This window comes from Amphiprion ocellaris, chromosome 23, assembly GCF_022539595.1.
Source record: "Amphiprion ocellaris isolate individual 3 ecotype Okinawa chromosome 23, ASM2253959v1, whole genome shotgun sequence".
NCBI lineage: Eukaryota > Metazoa > Chordata > Actinopteri > Pomacentridae > Amphiprion > Amphiprion ocellaris.
In genome coordinates, this window is record NC_072788.1 from 21,461,309 (window position 1) to 21,487,660 (window position 26,352).

At 39.1% G+C, this 26,352-nt stretch overlaps 1 protein-coding gene across 4 annotated transcripts; it reads right to left on the reverse strand.

Moving 5' to 3' along the window:
- Positions 1-3,397: 3,397 nt before the first annotated feature.
- On the reverse strand, positions 3,398-24,456 carry gc2 (guanylyl cyclase 2). 4 transcript variants are annotated; one of them, XM_035952921.2, is made up of 25 exons: positions 24,246-24,456; positions 21,798-22,179; positions 21,592-21,720; positions 21,319-21,498; positions 21,023-21,140; positions 19,939-20,240; positions 19,729-19,860; positions 19,134-19,237; positions 18,921-19,039; positions 18,672-18,756; positions 17,296-17,392; positions 16,976-17,098; positions 16,195-16,275; positions 15,117-15,293; positions 14,841-14,997; positions 14,598-14,747; positions 13,532-13,680; positions 13,237-13,400; positions 12,862-13,054; positions 12,595-12,769; positions 11,791-11,889; positions 9,648-9,742; positions 9,483-9,568; positions 5,287-5,438; positions 3,398-5,051 (listed from the first exon to the last, which is right to left on the reverse strand). In XM_035952921.2, exons 2-24 carry the CDS (start codon positions 22,128-22,130, stop codon positions 5,294-5,296), a joined length of 3,393 nt encoding a protein of 1,130 aa, XP_035808814.1. In that variant the 5' UTR covers positions 22,131-22,179; positions 24,246-24,456; the 3' UTR covers positions 3,398-5,051; positions 5,287-5,293. The 4 variants fall into 4 exon arrangements, with proteins under 4 accessions (XP_035808814.1, XP_035808812.1, XP_035808811.1 ...); XM_035952919.2 differs by having other exon boundaries at positions 3,398-5,054; XM_035952922.2 differs by lacking the exon at positions 3,398-5,051 and adding an exon at positions 6,646-6,746 and having other exon boundaries at positions 5,301-5,438.
- Between the last annotated feature and the right edge of the window lie 1,896 nt (positions 24,457-26,352).

Below are 26,352 nucleotides of genomic sequence, written 5' to 3' on the forward strand. Positions count from 1 at the left end.
CCTTTTTGTCTTAATTGTGTTTTTTGTCTTATTTTTTGTCATTCTGTTTTGCTTTATTCATTGTTTTGTGTACCGTTTTTCCCGTTTTGTGTATCGTTTTTGTCGTTTTCTGTTGTCTGTTGTTGTCTAGTTGTCTATTTTTTGTCATTTTGTTTCACGCTTTTGTCATTTTTTTACCGATTTTTGTCGTTTGTCCATTTTTTGTCACTTTGTAGGTTTTTTGTCTATTTTTTGTTTTGTTTCCTGTCGTTTGTCCAATTTTTGTCATTTTGTTTCTCACTTTTGTCGTTTTGTGTCTAATTTTTGTAATATTTTGTCTTATTTTTGTCTGACTTTTGATCATACAGTAAAACACTATATTGGTCATTTCCAGTTACTTGTGACTAAATGTTATGTGCCTTAACAGACACTCTGTGATCTGTAAGTTGTAATGTTTAAATGATAAATTGAGGCATAATGCTTTTGAAATTGAAATTATTTTTCTTAAGAAATTACAGATTACTCAGAATATTTTGTAAAAAAAAAAAAAAAAAAAAAAAAAGATAATTCCTTAAATACGACCATTTTCAGAATGTACTTTTTTGCACCAAAACAAAGGAAAAATTTGGAGTTGTCATTACTTATAGGTTATTATGCTCTGATTTTACTGATCACTTGAGATAAAATTGGGCTGATTGTGACCCCTGAACTAAAATGAGTTTAACACCCCTGGTGTAAGTGAAATCACAATTGTTTCCATTGGACTCTGTGTGACACCTTCTTGCATAAATTAAACATTGAAACAGAGAATAAAGACAATGCTGAATAATGCATTTTGCAGAAATTGTCCTTGAATTAATCTGTAGACAGAAAAGTTCAAACTTTATTGTCAAATTCTCATCAGATTTATTCTGGACTCGAAGATTCAGCAAATGTTCTCGACTGAACCTGATGTATGACTTCAATTTCCCTTGGGATTAATAAAGTATCTATCTATCTATCTATCTATCTATCTATCTATCTATCTATCTATCTATCTATCTATCTATCTATCTATCTATCTATCTATCTATCTAGCTATCTATCTAGCTATCTATCTATGTACCTAACTAACTGTTTTTTCCAATATTTAGAGTTTTCTCAAATAAAACGTCACCCTCTGCATGAATGTATTTAATTTTTAGGTGCTATTCTGCCTCTTTTAAACCACAATATTTAACATAAAGGAGAACAGAGCAGGGATGTATCTCACAGCATTGGATCACATTCACATGAATAATCCACGTCTAATCTGACCGTTCCTCCATATCCTCTAATCTTTCCAATCCATACTCCTCCTTGTTCAATATTGCTATAACATAATCTATACTAACCCCTTCCTTCCCCCAAACAAGCCGCCATTATCGTCTGGATAATGGCGGAAATCCTCCGATGTGGCCATAATCTGTTGCTCTGTGGCTCTGAAATGTAAAAAGGTCACCCAAAAATCACATATAATACAGGATTTAGAGTTTAAAACAGCATTCAGGATCCCCAGTGAGTGTTTTTTGAGGTGTCACTAAACATTTTCTGTGAGCAGTTTTCGATTTTCAGGGCTGGAAGTGCAAATAAACGTGCAGAGATTTAAGCAGGATGTGACACTGAGCCCTCAGAGGAATTAATGACACGAGCAGAAGTTTTACTTTCTCCACTTAAGTACAGGCTACACTTACAGGGGTTTAAAAGCTTATTATAAATGTTACATTTCAGTGTCATCCAGTCACTTAGTCCACAACACTGGTCCAGACTGAAATGGTTCGACTGGGTGGATTAAGATGAAATTATTACAATTTTACAAACAGTTATGTGTCCATTAGCATAAATTATAATAAAAGAGATGATCCTTTGACTTTCCATTGTCCTCCTCTAGAAATATTTGACTGTAAAATACTTTGTGGTGAATTTTCGTGCAGCAATTTGTGCACAAACATGAATATCAGATGACAACTAAAAGTATAAGAGAAGATAATTCATCAAGACTGCAAGCATTCTGTACTGTTGTTTTCAAATATTTATTCTACTGTAGACCAACATTTCTCATTTATAATCCCACATACAAGACAGGATTTAGTCTTCAGTGTCATTTGTTTAGAGAAGAAACCTCTTTAATAGCTCAGTATTTCTGCTCTTGTTCAAAACTTTCTGCACATTCGAAACACATGCTGAAGTAAACAGACCTACTGCTGTTATGAGTTTGTTGCACTTGAAAGTAAATATTTAAGCAGCTTTTCTGAAAACTGGCAAGGATGCATCCTTAGTGCAAATAAGCAAATGTTAGCATACTAACACGCTAAGTTATGTTATATTATGCTATTGTGCATAGAGCTTGTTAGAGCTATTAGCAGCCGTAGACATGTCTTACTGTTCTTAACCTTTATTTCATCCTCACTCTTCTTACTTTTCCTTCTTATTCTTTCTCTCCCCCAGATTTTGTAGCAAAAGCTTCAAAACAACACTTCTACCACAGTTTAGGGGGATAAAACTGCAGAAAACAGAATTTATTTGATTTCTTTTGGTGGAAAATTAGGTGAATTTCACTTTATTTCAGTCTGCTTTAAATCCAATTCAGGAAAGCTTTTAAAAAGTAGACTCTTGATGTTTGAAAACCTTCATGTGGGAAAAAAAAGGTTGTGATGTGCTTTACCTGCCTGATTTGTTTAATTACCTTAGTCTCACATTTTTTGACCTTCTAAAATTTAAACACTTAGATTTTACTGACTTGCTCACATGACACTGATTGATTTAAATCGGACACAAGGCATAAACGTTGAGAACTTGTGCTTTAATCCACGTTTACCTCTGTGTGTGTATGTATGTATGTACAGAATCAGCAGAGATAATCCTCCACAGCCATCTGTAACTAGAAAACATAGTTTATTCTCTGTCTGACCACTAGAAGGCGATGTGGGATTTTTAAACATCTCATCCCCACTGACTGACAGTTATTTCAAATAGTTAAAATACAATTTTGAGTAGCTCCAGTGTTTCACAACATTTCAGAGGCAAATATTGTAGTTTTTCACTGCGTTACATGGGTCAATATATAACTGATGGACTTTTGAAGTCCATGGGATATATCTTGCATACATTTTTATTTAGAGAAAAAAAACTAATGTTTTTATGTTCATTATGATCATGTCTTTACAAATTCCATAATTATTTATTATGGAAACAATGAGCATCAATAATTTGAATCCAATAACATACTGAAGTATGCCATTCTGCAAAATGAGCACTATTAATGTTGATACTTTTAGTCTCTTTTTTGCCTCTAATTGAATATTTCTACACTTAAGCATTGATACTTGTACTTAAAATCCAAGAATTTCTTCCACTTTTGCTGATTCATTCACTGTTTGGACAAGACTGAGGACAAAAATCACTATTTACAAGCATCATAAACTTTATTGCAATGTTTGCCAGACAGGTTTGTTTCGAAAAATTAGGTCTTAATGCAGCTAAAGACAGGAAAATCAAAGTAAATTAACAGTGTGGTTAAGTTTCATGTGCAGTATATTCAGTGTAACTTTCTACTATGAGTACAAATTCTGAAGCTCAATGACAGAAATATTCATAATATTTACAAAATAGAAAACACAGATGGAGAATTGTGGAAGAAAAAGTACATTGTATACCAACAATGATGAAACCTCCTGCAGTCGTACAATATTTCAATGAAAGTAACACAGAAGCAACCTTCACCATTAATCTACGTACAGTTTTGGTGTCCGACTTGTTCAGATCTCTGACTGCCGTGACTCAACAAGATTAGAAGCTCTGAAAAGTTGTTGAAATTTTGAAAAAGATTAAATGCTTGAAGAGTTACTGTAGCATGAATAAACACACCATTGTAATGTGTTGTAGTGCAAAAAGATGCTGTATGTACCACAACAGCGGACTAAATTAAAGTTTGTCGGAACTACATCTGACTAATGCTTTTGTGATGATACAATAAAATAACAGAGAGGGTTTGTTGTGGAATCTTTTTTCTTATTTATTCGAGTCCAAACAGAGGAGTGAATGTTGCCTTTAGAGATATTAGACTAGAGATTAGAGAACTCTTGATGGTTTTGGAACTTCCACTGGTTTGAATATCATGGTGATCTGAGAGGTTTATGATGCTGAATGTCCAACCAAACGATGAAACAATTGGTTGAGAGTCACTATAGAACTCAACTGGGTTAAAGTAAACCTAATTCTGGTCCCCAACGCAACAATGGCTGAACTTTACCCAACACCTAATGGTAGCATAAGTTGCTGTCAAATAGCCAAAAAATGACATCCTGAGTCTTTCCTTAACCACTATGGAAAACTTCATTGGGTTGAGGAAAGATTTGAAGGAAAACTTTAAAAGAACTCAGGAGAAGACAACTGCTATGGTAAGAAAATCATGCAAAGGTAGATGCTGTTGATGTTTGTTGCTATTTGGACCAGTGTGTCCCAGGACAGAGTGGATTAGAAAGGAAGCTCTTTTCATGGCTGCTACTTAGTTACTTCCATTTCATTTAGTTAGGAAGCTCTGAAAACAAAAACCCTATGGTGTCCAATCAACCAATCAAAGCTTTCACTATTACCACGTGTGTGATGTCATCAGGAAGGAAGAACTACCAGAAATAAGACCTAAATTGTTAAAGGTGTCCAAAGTGATGTTCATGACTACTATTTTCAGACGTTTTAAACAAATGAATTAATTTATGGGGAAAATGGACAAAAGCAAAGAAAATGCGGTTAATAGTTACAATTAATTAACTAATGCCTCCAGTCTTGTGTCAATTTCGTCTTCTTCTCGTCACCTTGATATCCAGGGAAGGCTAAAAATGCTCACAAGTACTACCTACCTAAACATTTAGTGTTTATCGAATACTACTCTCCTGTTCCTCCCTTCAGACAGACAAACACTGAAGTTAAAGGAGGACAGATTAGCTGCTGCTCTGCTGCTGATGGACACTTTCTGCAGATCCCCGCTTTGCTGAGTCACCATTCGTTGGCCTCCAGACATCGTTCCACATCGGACTTCATCTCCTTAGCTCAAGCTGCTAACACACACACAGTAGAAACACACACACTAGAACACACAGTGGCTGCTGTTAATCTGAACCAACACTTTCACTGGCCTTGTTATTCTCCTGTTAACTCCTCTCAGTGGATGACCGGCAGCGATTTTAAGGAAATATCAGGAAGACTGTTCTGTGAAAACTTAGAAATTTTGTACTCGTAGGTTCGTGATATTGTTAAGATAAGTCCGTTTCAGGCAAAGTTGTGAATTACCAGTGAGTCAGTGGTGCGTCATCATGACGTTGTCTTCGTCTTCGGCAGCGTGGAGTTGAGTCACGATGCGAACGTGGGCGATTTTCTTCACGGCCTTGTGAAAAGCCTGCTTCACGTCCTTTGATGCATTCGTAGAGATGCTGATGCGAGTGCTGAGGGGAAGGAGGGGAAAGGAGACGGACAGAAAATTAACGCAAGACAGGAAGGGAAAGTTTGAAAAGAAGTCATTAAAAGGAATAGTTCAACATTTAGAGGAAAAAGCTTATGTGTTCTCGTCTGGGGTTGAGGTGATTAGCTTAGCTTAGCTTCAGACGTGGAAGTAGATGGAAACTGTTTCAAACAGCCAGAAGCAGTGAGTTGGTGTCACATTGAGGGTTCCCAAATTTCAGCCAATCAAATCCTGACTCTCACTCCTCATTGCATGTATAAAAATGTATAAGTAGTGATAAAATTCATTGTCTAGCGATAATTTCACAAAATGTTGAACACGTCTGACAATGAGGAAGACTTTAGTAGCTCATCTTGATCTAATATGTTCGCTGTTCTGTCCCTGTATGTCAGATAACAGTACAGGATCTATATTGCAGACAGTTTTCAGGAAGCAACATGACAATTTAGACTTTTCATTTCAGTCCAGATCAGTCAGTGCTGGTATGTCACTGCTATCAAACGATAAGTTCGTTTCTTGGAGGTTTGTTCCTGGCTTTCCATCAGTGTGAAGACCTAAAGTTTCAGCTCATCAGCTCAGGCATCCTGGTAACAAGAGGTTTTCGAGTGACAGCAGTGACATGGCATTTTCTTTAAAAAAAAACAACAAACTTGTAAAGTAGAAGAACTGAGTTTTGTCAGTGACGAAAAATGCTACTTTTTAAAAAATCTTATCGACAACCCCCCCCCATAAATCCCTGATACGAACTGTCTGCAGAAGTTGCTGTTTCTGTTTGCATTCACTTGTATCTTGACTTCAAACATTTCAAAGTCTCACAAGAAAATCTTTCATTTTAACCTTCAGCAAGAAGCTCCTGGTCAGAAACAAGGTGCAACAGCAAAACTAGTACATGAAAGAAGTTTGATTTCTATTTCTTGGATTAAGTTTCTATGTCTCCAATATTTCTCTAATTGAAAAGATAAAAGAATGTGATGTTTCACAAACAACTATTTATTTCCAGCTGCTTCTTGTTGTGGTTAGATTTCTTCCTTAACTTTAAACAGATGATGTTCAAGATGCAACTAAATGCAAAACAACCGCAGTAACACCTTTAGACAGTTTGTCCCCAAGCTATATTTGCCAAAGGATGAGTCACGTTGCCAACCAAGCCAGTAATGTTATACATTTTTTTTAATAATGCATAACATTACCTCAGTTTTTCTTCTTTGCAAGTTGTTCCTGCTGTTGTTTCTCAGCTTTCCGTTTCTTGTACTGGGCTATCTCGGCCATCTGCAGCCCGTGGGCCATTTGCCTGTTGAGATGAAGTGAACAGCATGATCACAGCACACACGCAAACACACACAAAGACACACAAACACACATTGTCACACACCCGTCCATTCCCCCCCGGCCTGGTGTGTGACTGACATATTTCAGCTTCTGTCATGGTCCCTCCCTCCTCGGTGCTACGCCCCTGGCCAGCGGACAATCCCGGCCGATCGGACACAGCTGCAGATAGAGTGCAGCTGTGTCCGATCACTCATGAGCAGCATTTTTTTTTTTTTTTTTTTTTTTTTTTTTTTTTCTCATGAGCAGCATTTAAAGCTTGACTCGCCCCACCAGTCGTCGCTGGATCATTGTCCCTGCTGGCTCCCTGCCAGCCCCTCTGCCCAGGTCTGCTTCGGCTCCGGACTCCCCCCGCCTGCTCTGTCCTGCCCGGCTACTGTCCGGAGCCCTGGAACTCTCCTCAGAGAGCCCGGCCTGTTCCCGGAGTTTCCCCCTCTGTCCCACCACCGATCTCCGCTGCACTCCCGCAGCCCTGTCTCTGCTGCACGTTAGCAGCCCCGTGCTCTCTGCTGCACGTTAGCAGCACCGTGCTCTCCGTTGCACGTTAGCAGCCCCGTGCTCTCCGCTGCACTCCCGCAGCCCCGTCTCCGCTGCACGTTAGCAGCCCCGTGCTCTCTGCTGCACGTTAGCAGCACCGTGCTCTCCGCTGCACGTTAGCAGCCCCGTGCTCTCCGCTGCACTCCCGCAGCCCCGTCTCCGCTGCACGTTAGCAGCCCCGTGCTCTCTGCTGCACGTTAGCAGCACCGTGCTCTCCGCTGCACGTTAGCAGCCCCGTGCTCTCCGCTGCACGTTAGCAGCCCCGTGCTCTCCGCTGCACGTTAGCAGCCCCGTGCTCTCCGCTGCACGTTAGCAGCACCGTGCTCTCCGCTGCACGTTAGCAGCCCCGTGCTCTCCGCTGCACGTTAGCAGCACCGTGCTCTCCGCTGCACGTTAGCAGCCCCGTGCTCTCTGCTGCACGTTAGCAGCCCCGTTTCCGCTGCACATTAGCAGCCCCATCTCCACTGCACGTTAGCAGCACCGTGCTCTCCGCTGCACGTTAGCAGCACCGTGCTCTCCGTTGCACGTTAGCAGCCCCGTGCTCTCCGCTGCACGTTAGCAGCACCGGCGTGCGTCACCCCAGACTGCCGCCTGCAGAATCTGTCTGCCGCTCCCCCTGTTGGACTTGATGGACTGTGAGTTGTTTTAAGTTTTGGTCTTAGCCCATGTAGTGGTCAGTTTTGTTTATTATTCTTGTTTATTTTAGAGCCTTGCTTGTTTTTTGTTAAATTCGTCATTTCCTGAATGGAGTTTGGTTTGCGTTAGTCTGCTCAGCCAGTATCTTGTGTTTCTTGTAATAAAATCCTTGTTTCAGTATTAGTCTGTCTGTCTGTCTGTCTGCCTGTCATCTGTGGTGGCCCCGGGCCTTGACAGCTTCTTGTTTGCATCAGCATAATCTTTTACAGTTTTTTTTCATATAAACCAAACATTTTGTTTCAATTTTTATTCATATGTGTCATTGTCTGAGTTTTTGTCTTAGACTTATTGAGTGATTAGTTGGTATTTATGCAGCTCTGTCCTGCTTTATTATGAAAAAAATCACTTTCTTCATGCGTTCGTGCTTGTTTGACATCTTTGTACTTTTAATGCCAGTTGTGTGTGTCACCTGAGCTCTTCACTTGTATTCCTTTGCTATGTCTTAGTGCTTTCTTAGTTTGTGTCTTCTTTAGTTTTTAAACTTAGAAGTACTGCCTCAGCTCACTCCAAGTATTTAGTTTCCTGTCTTGGACTTTTGTAACTTTTACCAGCCATTATTGGTGGCCTGCATAATTTTTAAAGCTATCATTTAATTTCTCCAATCTGCTTTTCCACCAGAGGAATCAGGGTCTAAACTAGTCTCCAGGGAGAAAGATTAACTCCTTAAATGGTATCCTTGGTAGTTCAGGTATTTGCAGTGCTGACTGTCACTGGTTTTTCAAGTCTGCTTGCATTTTTCACAGCAGGGTTTTCTGTCCATTTTTGCATTTAGGTGGAACATGGGTCTGTTGTTTTTGTTGATGCATCACTGGACTAATTTGCTTAATATTTGTGGAACTTGGGTCCTGCTGTGAAGGTGCAAATCACAACGCTCTGCAGGAAGCGTTAACCCATATATTAGTTCTTGGGAAATTAAAATTGTTGTGGGGGGGGAATCACCTTAATTTCATTTAGACATACTTAGTAGATGAGTCCACAATGTTTGCTGCATCCATACAGTTCTTGGTTATGTAGCTGTATTCTGCTTCATGTTATAATTTCCTACATCTTCAAGTACGATGTATAGCTGTGAAGATTAGAGGAGTTGGCTAGGACCTGTGTTTCTAACAAACAAAAAAGTCCAGTTACTTGCAAATTAATTGCATTCTGTTGCCTCTAATCACTTATGTAATATAAATACATAACTAGACAATATAACAGTCGTAGAAAATTGAGGTGCTACCTACATGTTTGTATATGTAGTCCATTCTAGGACATCTATAGTGGCTATGTGTAAAGATCAGTATGAAAGTGATTTGTTTTCATATTTGATCAATGTCTGAGAATTATTTTAATAGGTTGACCAGTGCAGGACTCAGAACAGAGACAGTGCTGGATGTAAAACATTGAGTTAAATAAGGGCTAGGGAGTAAAAACAGGACAAGGGAGGAATACTTGAGGAAAGAGGAAAAAGGACAGTAATTCCTACCCAGACTTGATTTCTGGAGGAACAGGCAGAGGTTTGGTAAATCCATCTCTCCCTACAAGCCAGTAGGTCTCCTCTGTTCCTTTCCCCTGAGAAAGACAGAGACGATGAGAGTCTGTGCATTTGATCATGTTGCTGAAATCCTCATTATCTCTTAAATTATTTTACCCGAACTTCTGTCCTTCCTCTCAGCTCCAGTTTGTAGCCCAGATTTAAATCCCGCAGGACCTTCACTGTACTCTGGTGGACGTGGATCCTGTAGGCTGTAGAAAAAAAGGAATTTATAGTTTTCAAAAATTAAGACAATGGCAGTGGAGAAACCAGGAAAAAGACATTATTGTGCTGGCCAGATGATCAGAGAGAGTAAGGAGCACAAGACTCAGTCAGACTGACACAATAGTAGTAAAATTTAAGAAAACATGCACTTCTATGGTTTCAGAGTGGGAACAGTTATTTACTTTATCAACCAATCTGCTGATTAGATCCATGGTTAGGTTAATCATATTAATAAAATGCAAGAACAGTCAAGAAACACTTGCATAATTTGACTTCACTTCTAAAATAAAATAAAAGATTTTATTTTATTTTATGTTACCTTCACTTTATACCTGACCCTAATATTCTATGTTGTCTTGTTGATTACCCCCTTGTTGTTGAACACTCAGCTGCTATAACAACAGAATTTCCCTCTCGGGATTAATAAAGTCTGTCTTAGTCTAAGTCTAAAATATTCAGTTAACATATATACTACCGTTGAAAAGTTAGGGGGCCACTTAGAAATGTCCTTATTTTTGAAAGAAAAACAGTTTTATTTCAGTGAAGATAACATTAAATGAATCAGAAATCCAGTCTAGACATTGTTAATGCGGTAAATGGCTGATTTTTAATGGAATATATTAGTGGTGAACACGATTTAAAAAAAAAAAAAATCTGATTAATTACAGGATTTGTAATTAATTAATCACAATTAATTGCAGTTTTGTCAAATAGCAATATTTGACACAATAAGTGAAGTTTTTCAATTCAAATAAAATTGTGGTTGACAGCTAAATCAATGAATAGACATATACGTGTTTATAATTTAAAATTTATTTTAAAAAAGGAAAATGGGACATATAGAAAAAAGTGCTTTTGATGACTTAAAGCCTGAATTTAGTTGTTTTTTCCGTTGTATGGCACATAAAATCAGCATAAGTAGTTCAAGGAGCTTCAGAAAGTTGAAAATCCAGAGATTCATTCTGTTTTCATATTTTCTGGGTCTGATAAATGGTGAAATTTTGATGGTTCTTTTTATAGGAATATCAATTTTTATTTATTCATTTTTTATAAGCAAAAATTTTATAATTAAGTTATTATTAAAAGAGATATTTTTGTTGTTTAGGTTATTCCTCCTCCAATGGAGTAAAAACTTAAACCACAAAAATGTTTCATTTCTATTTATCTGCATTTTTCATCTGTCTGCTACATTCACAGATTACTGCAAATCTAAGTGCAATTATGGCGATTTTATTCAACATTTTAAGACTTTTTGTAAACTCAAGCACTGTCTAGAAAAGTGGTCTATTATGGGATGGCTATACCGTTAGCCGTTAGCATGACTCGTAGCTAACGTTAGCTCTGGTGCTAACAGCAACATGTTTTACATTGAGGTGATACTGTCGGCTTGAAGTGACGCAGTGATCAGAAAACTCTGTTGTACAATTTGCACACAACCAGGCTTTTATCCAAGCTGCCATCGGGAAGATTTTTAAAAGAGAACTTTCTGCCCAACAAGCTCAATCTCGTCTTCCCTCACTGTTCACCAGTACCTGACTTCACTCAGTACTTCCTGTGCTTCTTCGTCATGGCTACAAACAGACTTTAGGTTCATTACCGCCACCTACTGGGCTGGAGTGTTCATCAGCGTTACCGGTGTGCCAGAAATGAGGGAACTGAGGAGGGTGCAATTAATTGCGTTATTATTTTTAACGCATGATTTTCGCTGTAATTAATTAATCGAAATTAATGCATTAAAGTCCCAGCCCTAGAATATATACATCTCTCCTGTGTTCTAATGGTACATTGTGTTAATGGTGTTGAAAGGCAAATTGTGATTAGAAAACCCTTGTGCAATTGTGTTAGCACATGAATAAAAGTGTGAGTTTTCATGGAAAACATGAAACTGTCTGGGGAACCACAATATTACAAGCTAGAATGAGCAGATGTTTTGTGTTTTTACTCCTGAAAGAGGTCATGAAGTATGATTTTTTGGTATTTAAATCACAGCCAAACACCATTTTTCAGTGCAGTGTTTTGTCAGCGTGTAACTTACGCAACCCGCTGGACTCCATCCGAGAGGCCGTGGTCACGGTGTCTCCAAACAGACAGTAGCGAGGCATAGTGAGGCCAACCACACCTGCTACACATGGACCTGCAACACAAACACAGTGTTTCCATCAGTAACTGACTTACATCCATTTACCGGTGACCTAAACTTCGATAAAGTTTTCACTCTCGAAATGTAAAGATTAACGCGATGTGGATTTTCCACCAAAGAAAGTGAACCTCGGCTTGTGTGAACAGATTTAACACAAGTTTGCAGACAAAAACACACATTTATGTATTATTCCTTTTTTAGAGATTGCAGAAAACAAGGAAAGCAAGAATAATATGAGAGATGACTGCTCCTTGGCAGGACAAATGTTTTTAATTTTACATCATACTTAACTCTTTTATAGTTACACATATATGGATAATCTTTTGTCAGAGTTTAGGCTTGGTCTCTTTTTTTCAGTAGGTTTGGTAGCTTTTAGTGATCTTTGTAAGCTTTTAGTGATCTTTGTAAGCTTTTAGTGATCTTTGTAAGCTTTTCTGCTCACTTGCCAACTCATTTTGTAGTGCACCACTGTGCAAAGGTGTTCAAACTGCCTTGATCTGGTGTAGCTGGTAGTTTATGTTATTGTGTCAGTAAATGTGCATATATTACAAATTTTAAGTGGCATGTTGGTGCAGTTGTTAATACTGTCCCCTCACAGCAGCCAGATGTGATCTTTGTGGTAGGAGTTTGCAGGTTCTTTCTGCTTTGGTTTTCCTTTGGCAGTCAAAACAAACGTTTGCGCTTTTGTTCCTTACTCACCTGTATGCAGACCAATTCGTATCCTAACTGGAACGTCAGGCATGTGTCTCATTTTAAAGGTTCCCACTGCGCTCAGGATGTCCAGAGCCATGTTGGCGATCTCTGCCGCGTGACGGTTGCCGTTGTGGACGGGAACTCCTGATGCCACCATATAGGCGTCACCAATCGTCTCCACCTTCACCAGAACAGAAGAGCTCATTCGTCAATGTCATTCAGTGAGATATATCTCCCTTGAGGCTGCAGAAGCAGTAAACAAAAGAGCGTCACCTTGTAGACGTCATGGTTTCCTATGATGGCATCGAAAATCGTGTAGAGGTCATTGAGGAGGTCAACCACTTCGATGGGTTCGCTGTTGGCTGAGATGGTGGTAAAGCCAACGATGTCGCTGAAATAGAGCGAGACGTGATCAAAATGTTCTGGTTCAACTGCACCGCCCACCTTCAAGGCCTCAGCCACGGACCTGTGGAAAGAAGAAAGTACAAAATGTAGAGATTGTCATTGCAATGTTGTGTAATTACTGCCAAAACACATACAGTACAATATACATTATGCCTTCTAGTCAAAATTATTTAGCAAAATTGACTCCATGTGTTATATATAATCCACTGGTCAGTGTGTACAAGTGATTCTACATTGACTTACGGAGGCAGCATCTGTGTCAGCAGCTTCTCCGTCTTCTGTTTCTCGATCTCCAGTTCTTCTGTTCGCTCCCTGATCAGCTCCTCCAGGTTGGACGAGTACTGCTCCAGCATCCTCAGCATGGAATCAATGATGTTGGTCTTCTTTCCCTTGTTGATATTCTTGAACTGAAAGAAGTGAAGAAACAAATGAGCAACACTCCAAAAATCATCCCCAAAAAACATTGCTTCGAATACATTTTACCAAGATTAAAATGACTACTTCAGTTCAAAACAGTACAAACATTTGAGAATTGTACCTGGTCAAAGATGTCGTCAAAGGTTGGCCTCTTGTCCGGCTGTTCGTTCCAGCACTGTTTCATCAGCTGGAGGCACTCTAATGGAGCGTAGTCCGGACTGACCACCGGGCGACACAGAGGAGGAGGCTTACGCAGCTTCTCTATGATCTCTGAAACACAGAAACATCAGCTGTTGTGTTGAGTTCTTGACAGCAGTAATAGAAACAGGGCTATTAACTTCCTTACATTTCAAAAAATTATAATGACTTTGGTGATCTTCTGACTTTTTACTTCTACTTTTTACTACTTTTTATATCCAACAAGTTGAAATTTCCACATGTAGTGTTATTTTCTGACTACCATTACAAGATTAAAGACAAATACAGTTTTAGGTACAGAGAAGCTAAATGCTAACATGCTACTGATGTTCATCATCTAGGCCAGTCTGTGTCAGTTCAGACAGAATTAAAGAAATGTGTTGCTGCACTGAGTCAAATTTTGTTCAGTTTGCTTAGCTGTTACTTGAGACCCAAAACTAAGGTCTGTGAACGTTGTTTTTTGAATTTCATGCTTTCAGACTTGAAATTTTGGTATTTTAACTCTTTACATCAAAAAATCCCAAAAAATCCTGTAAGTGTGTTTATATGTAGATGGATCCATATTTACTGACAAAAATACAGTCTTTGGTCGACAGTTCACCAACTTTTGAGGCCTCTAGTGCCAGTAGAATTAGATGTGTGGCAGAAATTACAAATTTAAGTTCCATTTTTTTTTTGCTATTTTGATGTCAAAATGGTGATGTGAACTCACTTGTATGATCACAGAAACTGGTGTGCACAGGATTCTTTATATTGTTTTATGTGCAAAGTTAGTTGTTTATGATATTATCCAGTATTGGACACACTGACATTATGACTTGATGAAGTTTTTCAAGAACAATTTTGATGTTCACCTCAAAAGACCGCTAAATATTTCCTTGTAGGCTTGCAAATGTCTAATAATACACAACGTTTTGTTCAGCAGTCAAACCCAGAGTGCATGTTTATTGTCTTACAGGTTTGTATTTGTGTATGAGTCTTGGTCTTGCCTGCATCTGACAGATCCAACATGCAGAACGGAGGCCCTCTCATCACCACCTCCTGCATGATGATGGCAAAGCTGTAGACGTCACCAGGTAGAGTCCCATGGAGCCCCGGCTGGCCAGACCTCAGGATCTCTGGAGCCGTCCACAGTAGCTCTGCAACACATGGAGGGCAATGAGTTTGACAACCAGTGGACAAATCTGGAGCCTGAAAGGATCTAATCCACGATGTTCAAAGCTCAATCTCACCATCTGGACGTGGTTCAATGAAGGGGAATCTCTGAGCCTCTAGGACCTCATTGTATCCATAGTCAGTGACCTTCAGGACAAATCGTCCATCCACCACACAGTTACGGGACTTCAGGCGGGTGTGACTCACTTCGCGGTGATGGAGGTACTTCATACCCTGAGGACACAAATCGGACTTTTTTCAGCCTTCATTGCAGCTGCAGATGAAGAGAAAGTTGGATTTCATGCCTATTAGCTGCCCTAAAAATGCCATATTGCTTGCACGCTGCCTCTCACCTTAATAAGATCCAGCAGCAGAGATGACTTGAACATCCAGTCCAGTTTCACGTCTTCGTTAAGCAGCAGATCCTCCAGGCTACCTCTGGAGCAGAACTCAGTCACAATGGCGAATACACCACAGTCATGAAAGAAACCCAAGAAAGGGTTGACGTTCTCATGACGCATGTCCTTCATCTATAGACAGGACAACTTAAGTTTACATTTTGTAAAGTGTCTCAACTATGGGGGGCTAACAACACACTAGAGAGCTGCAAAAACAGGATGGTATAACATGAAATCTTCTTATTTAGCTTCACAAAACACTGCATTTCTATGCTGAAATGGATATAATGCTCTCTGTGTTAGTTGGCATATATTTACCATAGGATTCATCTAGTCATTGTACAGGCAGGTAATCTGCAAGTCTTAAAAGTATTGAACTGAGTTGCAAAGAATTTAATTCGTGTTGCACATTGATGGCAAGGACTGTCAAAAATGTAATATAAATGTTGATAAGTTAATCTAAATATAGCCCTTATTGACCTACTAGTTTTCTGTCATTTTCAGTATGTAGAAAAGGTATTAAATTCCAGTCATATGTAGTTTTCAGTATTTAGAAAGTGTCAGTATGAGTTATCAGCTGAGCCAATGGGACCTCTGTCCTATTATATGTTCTCTATAATGTCTAATAATTATATACAGTTTTGCAGTGTGCCATATTTTAGATTGGTTCTGGCCATCGTTTCATATGGATCTTTAGTAGTTTTTATATGTTAAATGTTCAAATATTGCAGCAGTGATAATTGAGAACTCTCTCAGTTTAAGTAGGGACTCTTTTTCTGCCTACTCCGTCACTAGTTTTAAAGGTAAAAGAATAAAGGTTGTACAAGAGCTGGTGCATTTAAAGGTATTAATCCAAACTGATCACATTGCAACCAACACAGTGTCATCAGCATATAACATAATGCTGTCAGTCAGAATGCCTGCATCTCCCTGCTTGATTTAACACAAGGCATTTATAAATCTTGCTTGGGTATAAATATAGTATTAATTGACCTAAAAAGGATCTTTTTTGTGTGTCAACAGTGTCACATACCAGTTCAAATACATTGCTGGTTTTGGGGTTGATGCTGCTAAACGTCCCATCAGGAAGTCTCTTAAGCCACGCCCAGTCGCCCTGACGGAGAGAAGAACCCAAACAGCGTCTTTTCAAGCTGATAAACTCAACTGATGCTGCCACTTACAGTAAGAGAACCTTTTTTAGTTGTTAAAACCATTGTGAATTTATCATTTCTTATGAGAGTTTCTAATTTCAGAACCAAGAGACCAATTTTTGCTCCTAGAATTTGTACATACATTAGACTGTGGAACAAAAACAGTCTTTTAAGTTTCTTGAATGCCATAGATTATAGTCCTACAATAAGACAGGATCACAATTTTGTCTTCCATTCACATTGCTTTTATTTTAAAGGAAAAATAGCAGCTCTGCAGGGTTTTCTTCTTTGCTAGACTCTCTCGAACCTTATTCGATAATGGCATGTATGTTATACTGCATCATGCGGTGGTGTCTTCATATTGGTTAGTTTGGTATCTATCAGCATTCACACTTGGTCCTAAATGCATGACTCTGACCCATGAAGTATTTTTTCCTTACACAACCACTGGAAAAAAGCATCACAAACCACAGCAATATGACCCCTTTATTATCACAATGTGATCCAATAAGATTTTAAAAGTTTACAAGACCCGTATGAAAATTTTATTTTGTCCCAATCATGTTTGTAGACTGGAGTAGGTTGCTAACACGCATCCTCTTTGAAAAAAGCCCACAAAAACAGTGTTTTATTTCACTATAAATATTAAACTGACTGACTCACCTCAAAAATGACGACATTTGAGTTTTCGTATGTGGCCGGTGATTGGGCTGAGATTGGCGAAGCGACGCTGTGTTCAGAAACACTCTTCATGCCGCTGGCCCTGCTGTCATCCAGACTCAGCTTCTGTTGAGAGGAACATTTTGTAGCTTTTTGTTGTTTTTTATTTGAACTTGTTTTAAAATTTGTACTACAGAAAACCACCCTTATTTATTTAAATGTAATGAACACCATAACATACCAACTTGTATAGTTTTGCTTTAATAATTAATAGATGAAATGAAAAAAGCTGGGCTCTAACATGATGACAGAAGGAGGCTGACCTTGTTGCTTAGCGACGGGTTAATGAATGTGACATCAGCCAGAGTCAGCAGGATTTTGTTGGGACCTCGGAGCAATCGAATCTTATTAATGTGTCGCCTAGGCAACAAGAGACAAAGAAGTTGTTGACAGTCAGTCCTGGGCAAACAAACTTTGATGAAACACATATGATTACATATTCTTAACTTTTTACTTGTAAATTAATTTATAGTTATAGTGCCTGACCTTCAAGGCCCAATGTCTTTTGCAGCTTTTTGGCATATTCACGAAAGCCTCCAATGCCTTTTGAATTTGTCTTTCAATTTTCCAGCTCAAAATACTGCAAAGATGGCTCGTGTTGCCATGTCTGTATACGTCTTGATTTTTTTTTTCTAAACAAGAGGTTTCAGTGTCTGAGCTACTGCTGTCCATGCCTCCTTCAGGAAGAAAACTCTCTCTGTGTCAGCTATTGATAGCAAAATCTGAAAAATGAAAACAGCTTTGTTGGGAATTTGGCTGTATTAAAATGCGATTTATGTGAGCACGGAGAGCAGTAGAGAAGCTAACAGATGGAAGCAGCAGCTGAGTTTAGGTCGAACATGAAAACACAGTAACCCATGCAGTCCTTGATTATTGATTCCTAAATATTGTGCTCTGATCGGTGGGTATACAATTGTAGCTGGTGGGAAAGTTAGCCACATTAGCTACACTACTGTTCAAAAATTTGGGATCACTTAGAAAAGTTCTTATTTTTGAAAGAAAAGCATTTTTTTTCAATGGTGATAACATTAAAAGAATCAGAAATACAGTCTAGACATTTTTAATGTGGTAAATGACTATTCTAGCTGGAAACAGCTGATTTTTAATGAAATATCTACATAGAGGTATCGAGGCACATTTCCAGCAACCATCACTCCTGCGTGCTAGTGGTACATTGTTTTAGCTAATCATGTTGAAAGGCTAATTAGATGATTAGAAAATCCTTGTGCAATTATGCTAGGACATGAATGAAAGTGTGAGTTTTCATGGAAAACATGAAATTGTCTGCTTGACACCAAACTTTTGAATGGTAGTGTACATAACGTACTAAAATGAAGGGTTTTCCAATTGTTGAGGTGACATTGCCGTCAAAAATAACAGCAATCCACTGGGTGTTTAGTTCCTCAGATGCTGGGCACGCATGAAAACTCTTTTTAAATTACCAGAAGCAGCTGCAGCAAGTATTGGCTAGTTAGTTGATACGTAGCACTATTTTGGCCAATGAATAGTGAGAGAGCTTGATGAATGGCAGAAGCAAATGTTTATATATCTTAACAATTTTTACTTTACACCTCTAAGTTTATAGCAGCAACAAAACACAATAAAAATGGTCTCTCAAAACATCGTGCTAACTTTGTACCTGATGCAATAAAGAAGAGCTACGGCAACAACAGAGGCAGCGATCGCCCCGAGAAACATGCTGATGGTCAAGAACAGATCCACACCTGGAACAGAAGAGGAAGAGTTGAACAAAAACTGTCATAATAATCATTGTAAACTTTAACGGTTTAAAATTTGAATTGGGTTTGTGATTGCTAAAATTGCTAGGGATGTCTCCTGTACAAAACATCCAGAACACATGGATGTATATCACATGCTGTATAAATACCTCCTGAGCAGATAACTCCAGCTGTAAACCAGCAGGAGGCATCCTTCCTGGGTCCATACCCTCCAGGAAAGTGGATGTCTCGACCCAGGAATCGAACCATACCGACCTCCATGTCGATCCTGTCATTTAACAGTTGGATCAGTTATTTTTATAGTCACCTCCACATGTCCAAGCTTTCCTTGACTCTGCTTATTGGTTTGTCTCTTGTCATACCTGTATGTCGGCCTCAGCTGCCAGGACAGTCCGTCTGTGTCCAGTATGAGATAATCCAGCAGAGCAGCTCCAGAGCTGTTGGTTTTCACGAGGTGGCTGAAGCCCTGCAACACAAATAGCAACATCTGAACTAGCCGTCGGTGAATTGAAAGGGGGACAGATTCAGCTACTGCAAAGCTTATTTCTCACCTCAAATGCTTTCAGAAATACTTTTCACTGAAGTGTTTTCGAAATAAAAGGGAAAGTTTGTTGCCGAGCCGCTGTGTTTATCCGACTCATCTGCCGGACTGTCAAACTGAAAGCTCGGTCACGCGACCATGTAGTGGCGCGCTGTTGCTCAAGTGCTGTCACATGACAATGTTGTGGTCCGTTAGTGACCGCCCACCATCCGTGCGATTTTCAGATGCGGTGCGTTGCCGTGCGGGAAAATCGCATCTAGTGGACACGCACCTTTAGGCAAGGTCCTTAGTGCTGCCCCGCCTACCTACCTAGTGTTGTATCTGCTCTCAGATGATTGTTGCTTTGGATAAAAGCATCTGCTAAATGAAATTGTAAATTGTAAACGCAGTGTGACTGATTTCACAGTCCTCGGTACCTGGAAGTCCAGGTTCCGGGTATGTCGGGCCAGGTTTCCTCCAGACATCCAGTCTCTGGCCTCCCGGACACGATGCACAGCGTGAGCCATGAACAGAACCGAGTTGTAGATGGTTCCAAATAGAGGAGACACCTGTGGCAACATGTATATCAGTCGTTGCTCGTGGGAAACTCAGTAACACAAACAAAAACCCTCTTTTCCTTCCATCACCTGTTGTGGTTTCAGTGTCTTGGCCACCTCTCCCCTCTCCATGGCCTCTTTGTAGGCCTCATAGAAGGACAGCTGTGGGGAGTCGATGGTGACAGTGAGGACAGCATCGTAAGCTCGCAGCAGCTTGCTGTTGCTCTTCAGAGCCGGGTAGGTGACATTGCGGTAGGGTAGGCTGTAGAGCAGAGTGTCGTAGGGCACAAACACCAGCGAACCATCGATCATTTGCATGTCGTAGGCCGTCTCCAGCAGCAGCTTCTGGGCCGAACCGCCGATCAGAGCCGAGTGCATGCAGAGGATCACAACTGGGACCAGACATGACACCGAGCTTCAGGATTTAACATCTCTGATCACTAGCTGAAACTACTTTAAATCTGAACAAAAGCATACCAACATGGAAAAAGAATGGGAAGTTCATGCAGTTGTGGAAAGCTCTCAGCCTTTTAACCATAAAAACCACCAGCAAATTTTAAAGGCATGCTGTCTTTAAAAATAAATGTCAAAATACCATTAACCAGAGCCAGTAACTAGAATTGTCAATTTTCAGACTTTCCAAAGGTCTTTGAACTTGTGATATTTAATCAAAATCACTTCATTCTACACATCTTATTAATTAAAATTGCCAAAAAATAAACCATTTGCCCCAAATTCTGTGGAAAATTTTTAAAAATCTGCCCTCCTTTGTGCAACTGTAAAGCCACGGGGACAGGGATTTTTAGGTTGAACTGCAGGCAGTGTTTACACAGAGCAAATAGACATAAGTATGGTAACAAATTAAATATCTATAGTGTGTAGAGCCACCATATTTTAACAGTACTACCAACAATTGAGGGTATTTGGAAAAATATTGCAGATGCCGATTCAAGCTTTTGTCAGTTTATGTAAAATAAAAAATCTGAGTGTTTTTTTTTTGTCAGATTAATGGCATTTTAACTGTCAGTCTGCACAGAAGACATTCCTGAGTTTTCTCTCCTTTGTCATGGTTGTTCTGTTTTTATAGAGATGCAGGACTTTAGATTGCAGTGAAAACTGAGCAACAAAAAGGTCAGAAACCGTGTTTGCTTCAGAGGTTTAAACCAGAACTGACCTCGTATTTCTCTCATCTTGTGGAGTTTTGCCAGAGTTCGTCTGATGCCATGAGGTGTGTTCTCCATAAAACTGACCAGTCTGACCGGCATACCATGACTCCTCAGTGAGTCGGCCACCTGGACAAGAAGAATAATTCTGAAAATATTGTACAAGAGCTACATGTAGAGAAAATCTCCATCATTTCATAATAAAAATGAAAATGTTTTAGTCTTAGCTTCATGATGAGATCCATTTTTGTGATTTATCAGGATCTCGACAACAAACAGAACCTCATGAGAAGATAAAAACTCAAACCTTGATAGCCGTTTCCATCCAGATGTCCTCTGAGGACGAGATGATGCCAACGTGGGCCCACCGGAAATAGCTCATGATGCTGATCAGCACCCAGGTGGGCCTTGCCATGGAACGGGCGAAGGTCGGGTGGCTCCGGACATCGTCCAACTCATAGCCAACACAACCCCAAGGAAACAATGCCTGGAAGAAGGGGAGATGGAGAAGGAGAAAATTGGTGTTTCTTGCATATACAAACCTAAAACCCCTCTAAAATCCCTCATGATCCCAGCCTACTTTGTTCCATCCTTTGCTCAGCATTGAAGCAGCGTCGCAGTAGCCGGGGTTTGCCGGTCCGATGTACCCTGAGGCCTTGGTGTGGAAACCAACAAATGCCTCCAGAGCCCTCGACGTCTCACATGGTTCCTGAAGAAAGAGATGCCAAATCAGTCAGTCTGTGATCCAAACATTAATCCATGAAGCCGAGGTCAGTTGACTCCTACCTGCAGGACATTGTAGTCGAACGTCACAGCGTAGGACAACGAAGGATCTTTGTTGATGCGATTGACGGCGAGCTGTGCAGCCACACTGGGAAGAGCCTTGGCAAAGAGAGGGTCGCACCCCCATGGTCCCACCACCCCGATCCGATACCAGGCCGCCTCAGCTGGGCAGTGCAGTAAACACAGGGAGGCCAGGAGAACCAGGAGGAACCAATGGGGTGAAGGAGGAAGAGGAAGTGAGGAAGAGGAGGATGATGGGTGGCTGTCAGGAGATGTTTCTGGTATCTGCTTCCATGTTCGAAGTGAGGAGAAAAAGGCACGGTGCTGTAGAGGCATCTCAAGACTCACAGCATGCAGAGTTCACAGGGAGGAGGATGAAGATGGTCTGAAGAGAAGAACAAAATATTAGATCTTACCTTGAGTTTAAATCCAATAAAAAATCATTCAGAACCTCCCATCTGACCTCCTCAAAATCAGCTGGTTCTTTATCCACAGTAATTTCAGCTTATTTATTGAATTCATGCAAAGTTGTACATTCATACAATGAATATTTTCAGAGTAATAGGTCCAAATTTCACACTTTTTAATGGACTTCTTACATCATTTGTGAGCCTCATAACTTCATCAGTACAGCAGATAGACACATCACATTTTTAGGGCTGAATAAGACATTTGAGTTCTGGTAAAAACTGTACCCAGAACCGTTTTACATCCACTCCAGGTGTCAATCGGTTTTTAGTTAACTTTCTCTATAACCATCTTCAAGCATCAATATTATGAGATGTGTCATAGTTTGACCAATAAAACTGCAGCAATTTATGACATAGAGTCACAAAAACAACATGGTACCCAGCAGTTTTGCTGTTGAAACTATGATATACTCGACGTTGGTTATGGAAAAAGTCACGTTAACTTTGCACTTTGCACCTTCAACAAAAACTTGTTTAAAATGACACAAAAATGTACCAACATGACTTAAAATGTGTTCAAAATGACAAAAAAATGCTGCCCAAAGTGGATTAAAATGTGTCCAAGACAACTTTGAGTGTTCAAAATGACTCAAACTCAAGAATGCAAACCTTGTACATACACAAAAAGCAGTTGTATAAGGCACTAGATGAAAGGAGGAACCAGAAAGAAGACTCTTAAATGTGTTTATTGTGTTTCTATAGGTCCAAAAACTTTAGGAAACAGTTGTCCAAAATGCATTCATGTGCTACATTTCGTCTTTAGATTGTGACACCCGGGGGTCCGTTTCACAAAGCAGGTTCAGCAAACTCTGAGTGTAACCCTGAACTCTGAGTTGATCTACTCTGAGATAGAAAACTCTGAGTTTTCGGTTCCAGAATGGCTGATTTGAGTTGGTTTAATCAACTCGGAGTAGTTTCACCTGGAGTTAAGTTTTATACATACACACATATATATATATATATATATATATATATATATATATATATATAGAGAGAGAGAGAGAGAGAGAGAGAGAGAGAGAGAGAGAGAGAGAGAGAGAGAGAGAGAGAGAGAGAGAGCTTAAATTACCTCCCTTTGTGAAACGGAAAACTCCGAGTTTCCCTCATTTCAGGGTTAACAAACTCAGAGTTTTCACTAAACCTGCTTTGTGAAACAGACCCCTGGAGTGGATGTTAAACTGATCTGGTTGCAGTTTTTATCAGAACTCAAATGTGTTTTTCCTCCTAAAATGGCATGTGTCTATCCGCTGTTCTGATCAAGTCACGAGACTCAGAAATGAAGTACATCAAAAACTGTGAAATTTAGACCAGACCCCACATTGTGGTTTTGCTGCTTTAGTTGAGTAAAAGCTCAGAGGTTTTCTTGCAGCCTATAGCTACAACTTCAGCTTACTTGACACTCGTCCTTCATATCTGGGAGCTTTGTTCCTTTGTATAGATGTACCAGACATGTTTTTACGCATGTTGAAAGACTTTTGAAGTCCGTCCACGATTTGCAGAGCTGCAGTGAATTTTCTCACATAAGTACCTGGATTGATTTTTTAGAAACCAGCCTGAAACAACAGCTGAACTCAGTTTAATTCAGGAGCAGGTTTAGTGACTTTAAGCACTGAAACTGCTCCTGGCTCAGTGAGCTGTAACAGGATTATCTTATGTGACCATCTCGGTACTGTATCATAATCCTTAATGCTCAAAGCCTAACAAAGGCTATGCACACGAAACTATAAACTCATAATTTTTCATGGCATTAAAAGGGTAAGAAAAACATTTGAGATTTTGCAGATTCTTTTGCAGAATGTGTGAAATTTGCATATATGAAGATTCTGAGGGACACAGATGTTTGATTTGTTGGTTAAACTTCATGAAGTAGGATATTTTTCACCAGCTGAGGTGACTGTACTCATGCACCTTCTGTTTTATCCTTACAATGCACCTTGCTATTCTTGTTGTTCTTCTGCTTTTTTAATTGAAGTTTCCCTACCGTGCATCAATGACTCCCCAAGTTAAATCTGCACCAAAGCATCACAGTTGTATCATCACTTCTCTTTTCGTTTACATCCAAAAAGTTGTCCTGTAATTTCCTCATCATCATCATCATCACCACGAGCTAAACGGTGTCACTGCATTACGACACATTATGAGTCTGCATCGAGTTTCCAGCTCTGTGAGATGAAATGAGTCGACCTGGAACAAGTGTGTGACCTGCTGTCAGATTATATCAAATCCAATCAGGACCTCTGTAGCTGTCAGCTGCACTGCCTGAGGACAAGCAGGGGAAATGATGCCTTTAATATTAGCATTATTAGCATTAAAACATTAGATTTTCACTCATATTAGCTGCAAACAACAGTTATAAGTGTGACATGAGCAGGAAATCTACTTGTAGCAATGAACTTCTGATTAAATCTCGCAGTCTTACAGTTTTCTCAGACTTCAATGACATTTTCACATTCATATTTTCTCTGATTTTATCTTCAAAGAGCGACTTGAGCAGCTCAATTGTGAAGGAAAAATTACTCTTTCCCCTTTCTAATGTCATAATGGCCTTTGACAGGCACACACTGCAGGAGATTCAATATTGTCTATTCTAATGTGACTAAGCAGACAAGTTGTCTCCATATTGGTCTATAATATAAATCTGACCCCTCTCCTAACTACAATACATAAAGATCAGAGAGAATCCTCAGAACTGATGCTGGCATTGCTTGCATGTACTGCTGCTCTGTCGGTGTCCTGATGTCAGTAGACCTCACTGTAAACCACTGTGTCTGCCTTGTCATCCTGTCTCAACATCGCTGAACTTCCACAACAAACAAGAATAGAACAGAATATCTTTTTCTGCCATTGCATTTAAAACAAAATTGTACGCAAATGGTAAAGTGCATGAGGTCAGAGGTATATAAATAAAATAAATCATTAAAAAATGCTTGTAAACTAACCAAAGATAGATTATTTTAAAAAAGAAAAGTAAGAAAAATCCATATAAGTTAGCATTAAATTGTGAATCTATAACTGCACAAGCCTTGAAATCCATAAAAAGAGGCTATAGTAAATCAGCTCAAACAAAAGAAATGAATCATTAATTTATGAAGGAAAAATATTTATATATAACTTCCAGAGATTCATTTTTAATTTTCAAACCAGATAAAACAGCTTCGACTGAACAAAAATATTATGAAACAAATGCACACATACACACGCACGCACACACAAACACACACGCACACAAGCAGAAACCATTTCTTTTGCAGATTTCCTCAACAAATTTCACATTATTTACACTTTAAATCATCCATAAATTCCAAATTAACAGCATTTTTTAAAAAAATATTTTGATTGAGTGGTATTAAACAAGCTATTGCATAATAATTTATTGAAATTTAGTAAACAGCTTTTCAGTTTCATTTCACAAAATTCCATTTGCAAACTTGGATTTCACTTAATTTTTTATTTCTGTTTTTATTATTATTATTATTATTATTATTATTATTATTATTATATATTATTATTATTATTATTATTTAGAAATAATTGTTGAATCAGATTTCTAGGAAGTGCTCGATGAAAAATGGCATTTTAAAGCATTAACAGTAGTGTTTTTTAAGTTCCTTTTCACCGTAAAAGCTCTAAAAATTGCATATTTTGCCATATTTTAACTTAAATTATTCTTCTTATTTGAACTTCCTGGTCAAATAAACCAAACCTCCTTAACAAAAACTATATTTTTTCGGCATTAAATAAGCTCTGACCCCATTTTTCTTCCTCACAGTATCTTAGTTTACTGTACAGTTTATTTTATTCCATAGTATAGAGCTTATCTGTAAGCTTGGATTTTAATAGATTTTTTCATTTCTATTTTAATGAACTATTTAGGAATAATTTTTTGACAATATTTCTAGGAAGTGCACATTGAAAAATGCCTTTTAATAGCATTAACAATGATGCTTTTTGAGTGCAGTTTCACTGTTAAAGCTCTAAAGATGGCATGCTTTGACATATTTTTATTTATTACTGTTCTTATTTGAACTTTTTACCTTCATAGCCAGCCATTAAATAAACCAAATCTTCTTAACAAAAACAACATTTTT

Excerpts from the sequence above, each read along its gene's own strand:
- gc2 (XM_035952921.2), bottom strand. The coding sequence starts at position 22,130 with ATGCCTCTACAGCACCGTGCCTTTTTCTCCTCACTTCGAACATGGAAG. Across the intron at positions 21,721-21,797 it reads TCGACTACAATGTCCTGCAG|GAACCATGTGAGACGTCGAG; the intron begins GTAGGAGTCAAC and ends CTCTTTCTTCAG. Across the intron at positions 19,238-19,728 it reads CCCGGAACCTGGACTTCCAG|GGCTTCAGCCACCTCGTGAA; the intron begins GTACCGAGGACT and ends TTTGTGTTGCAG.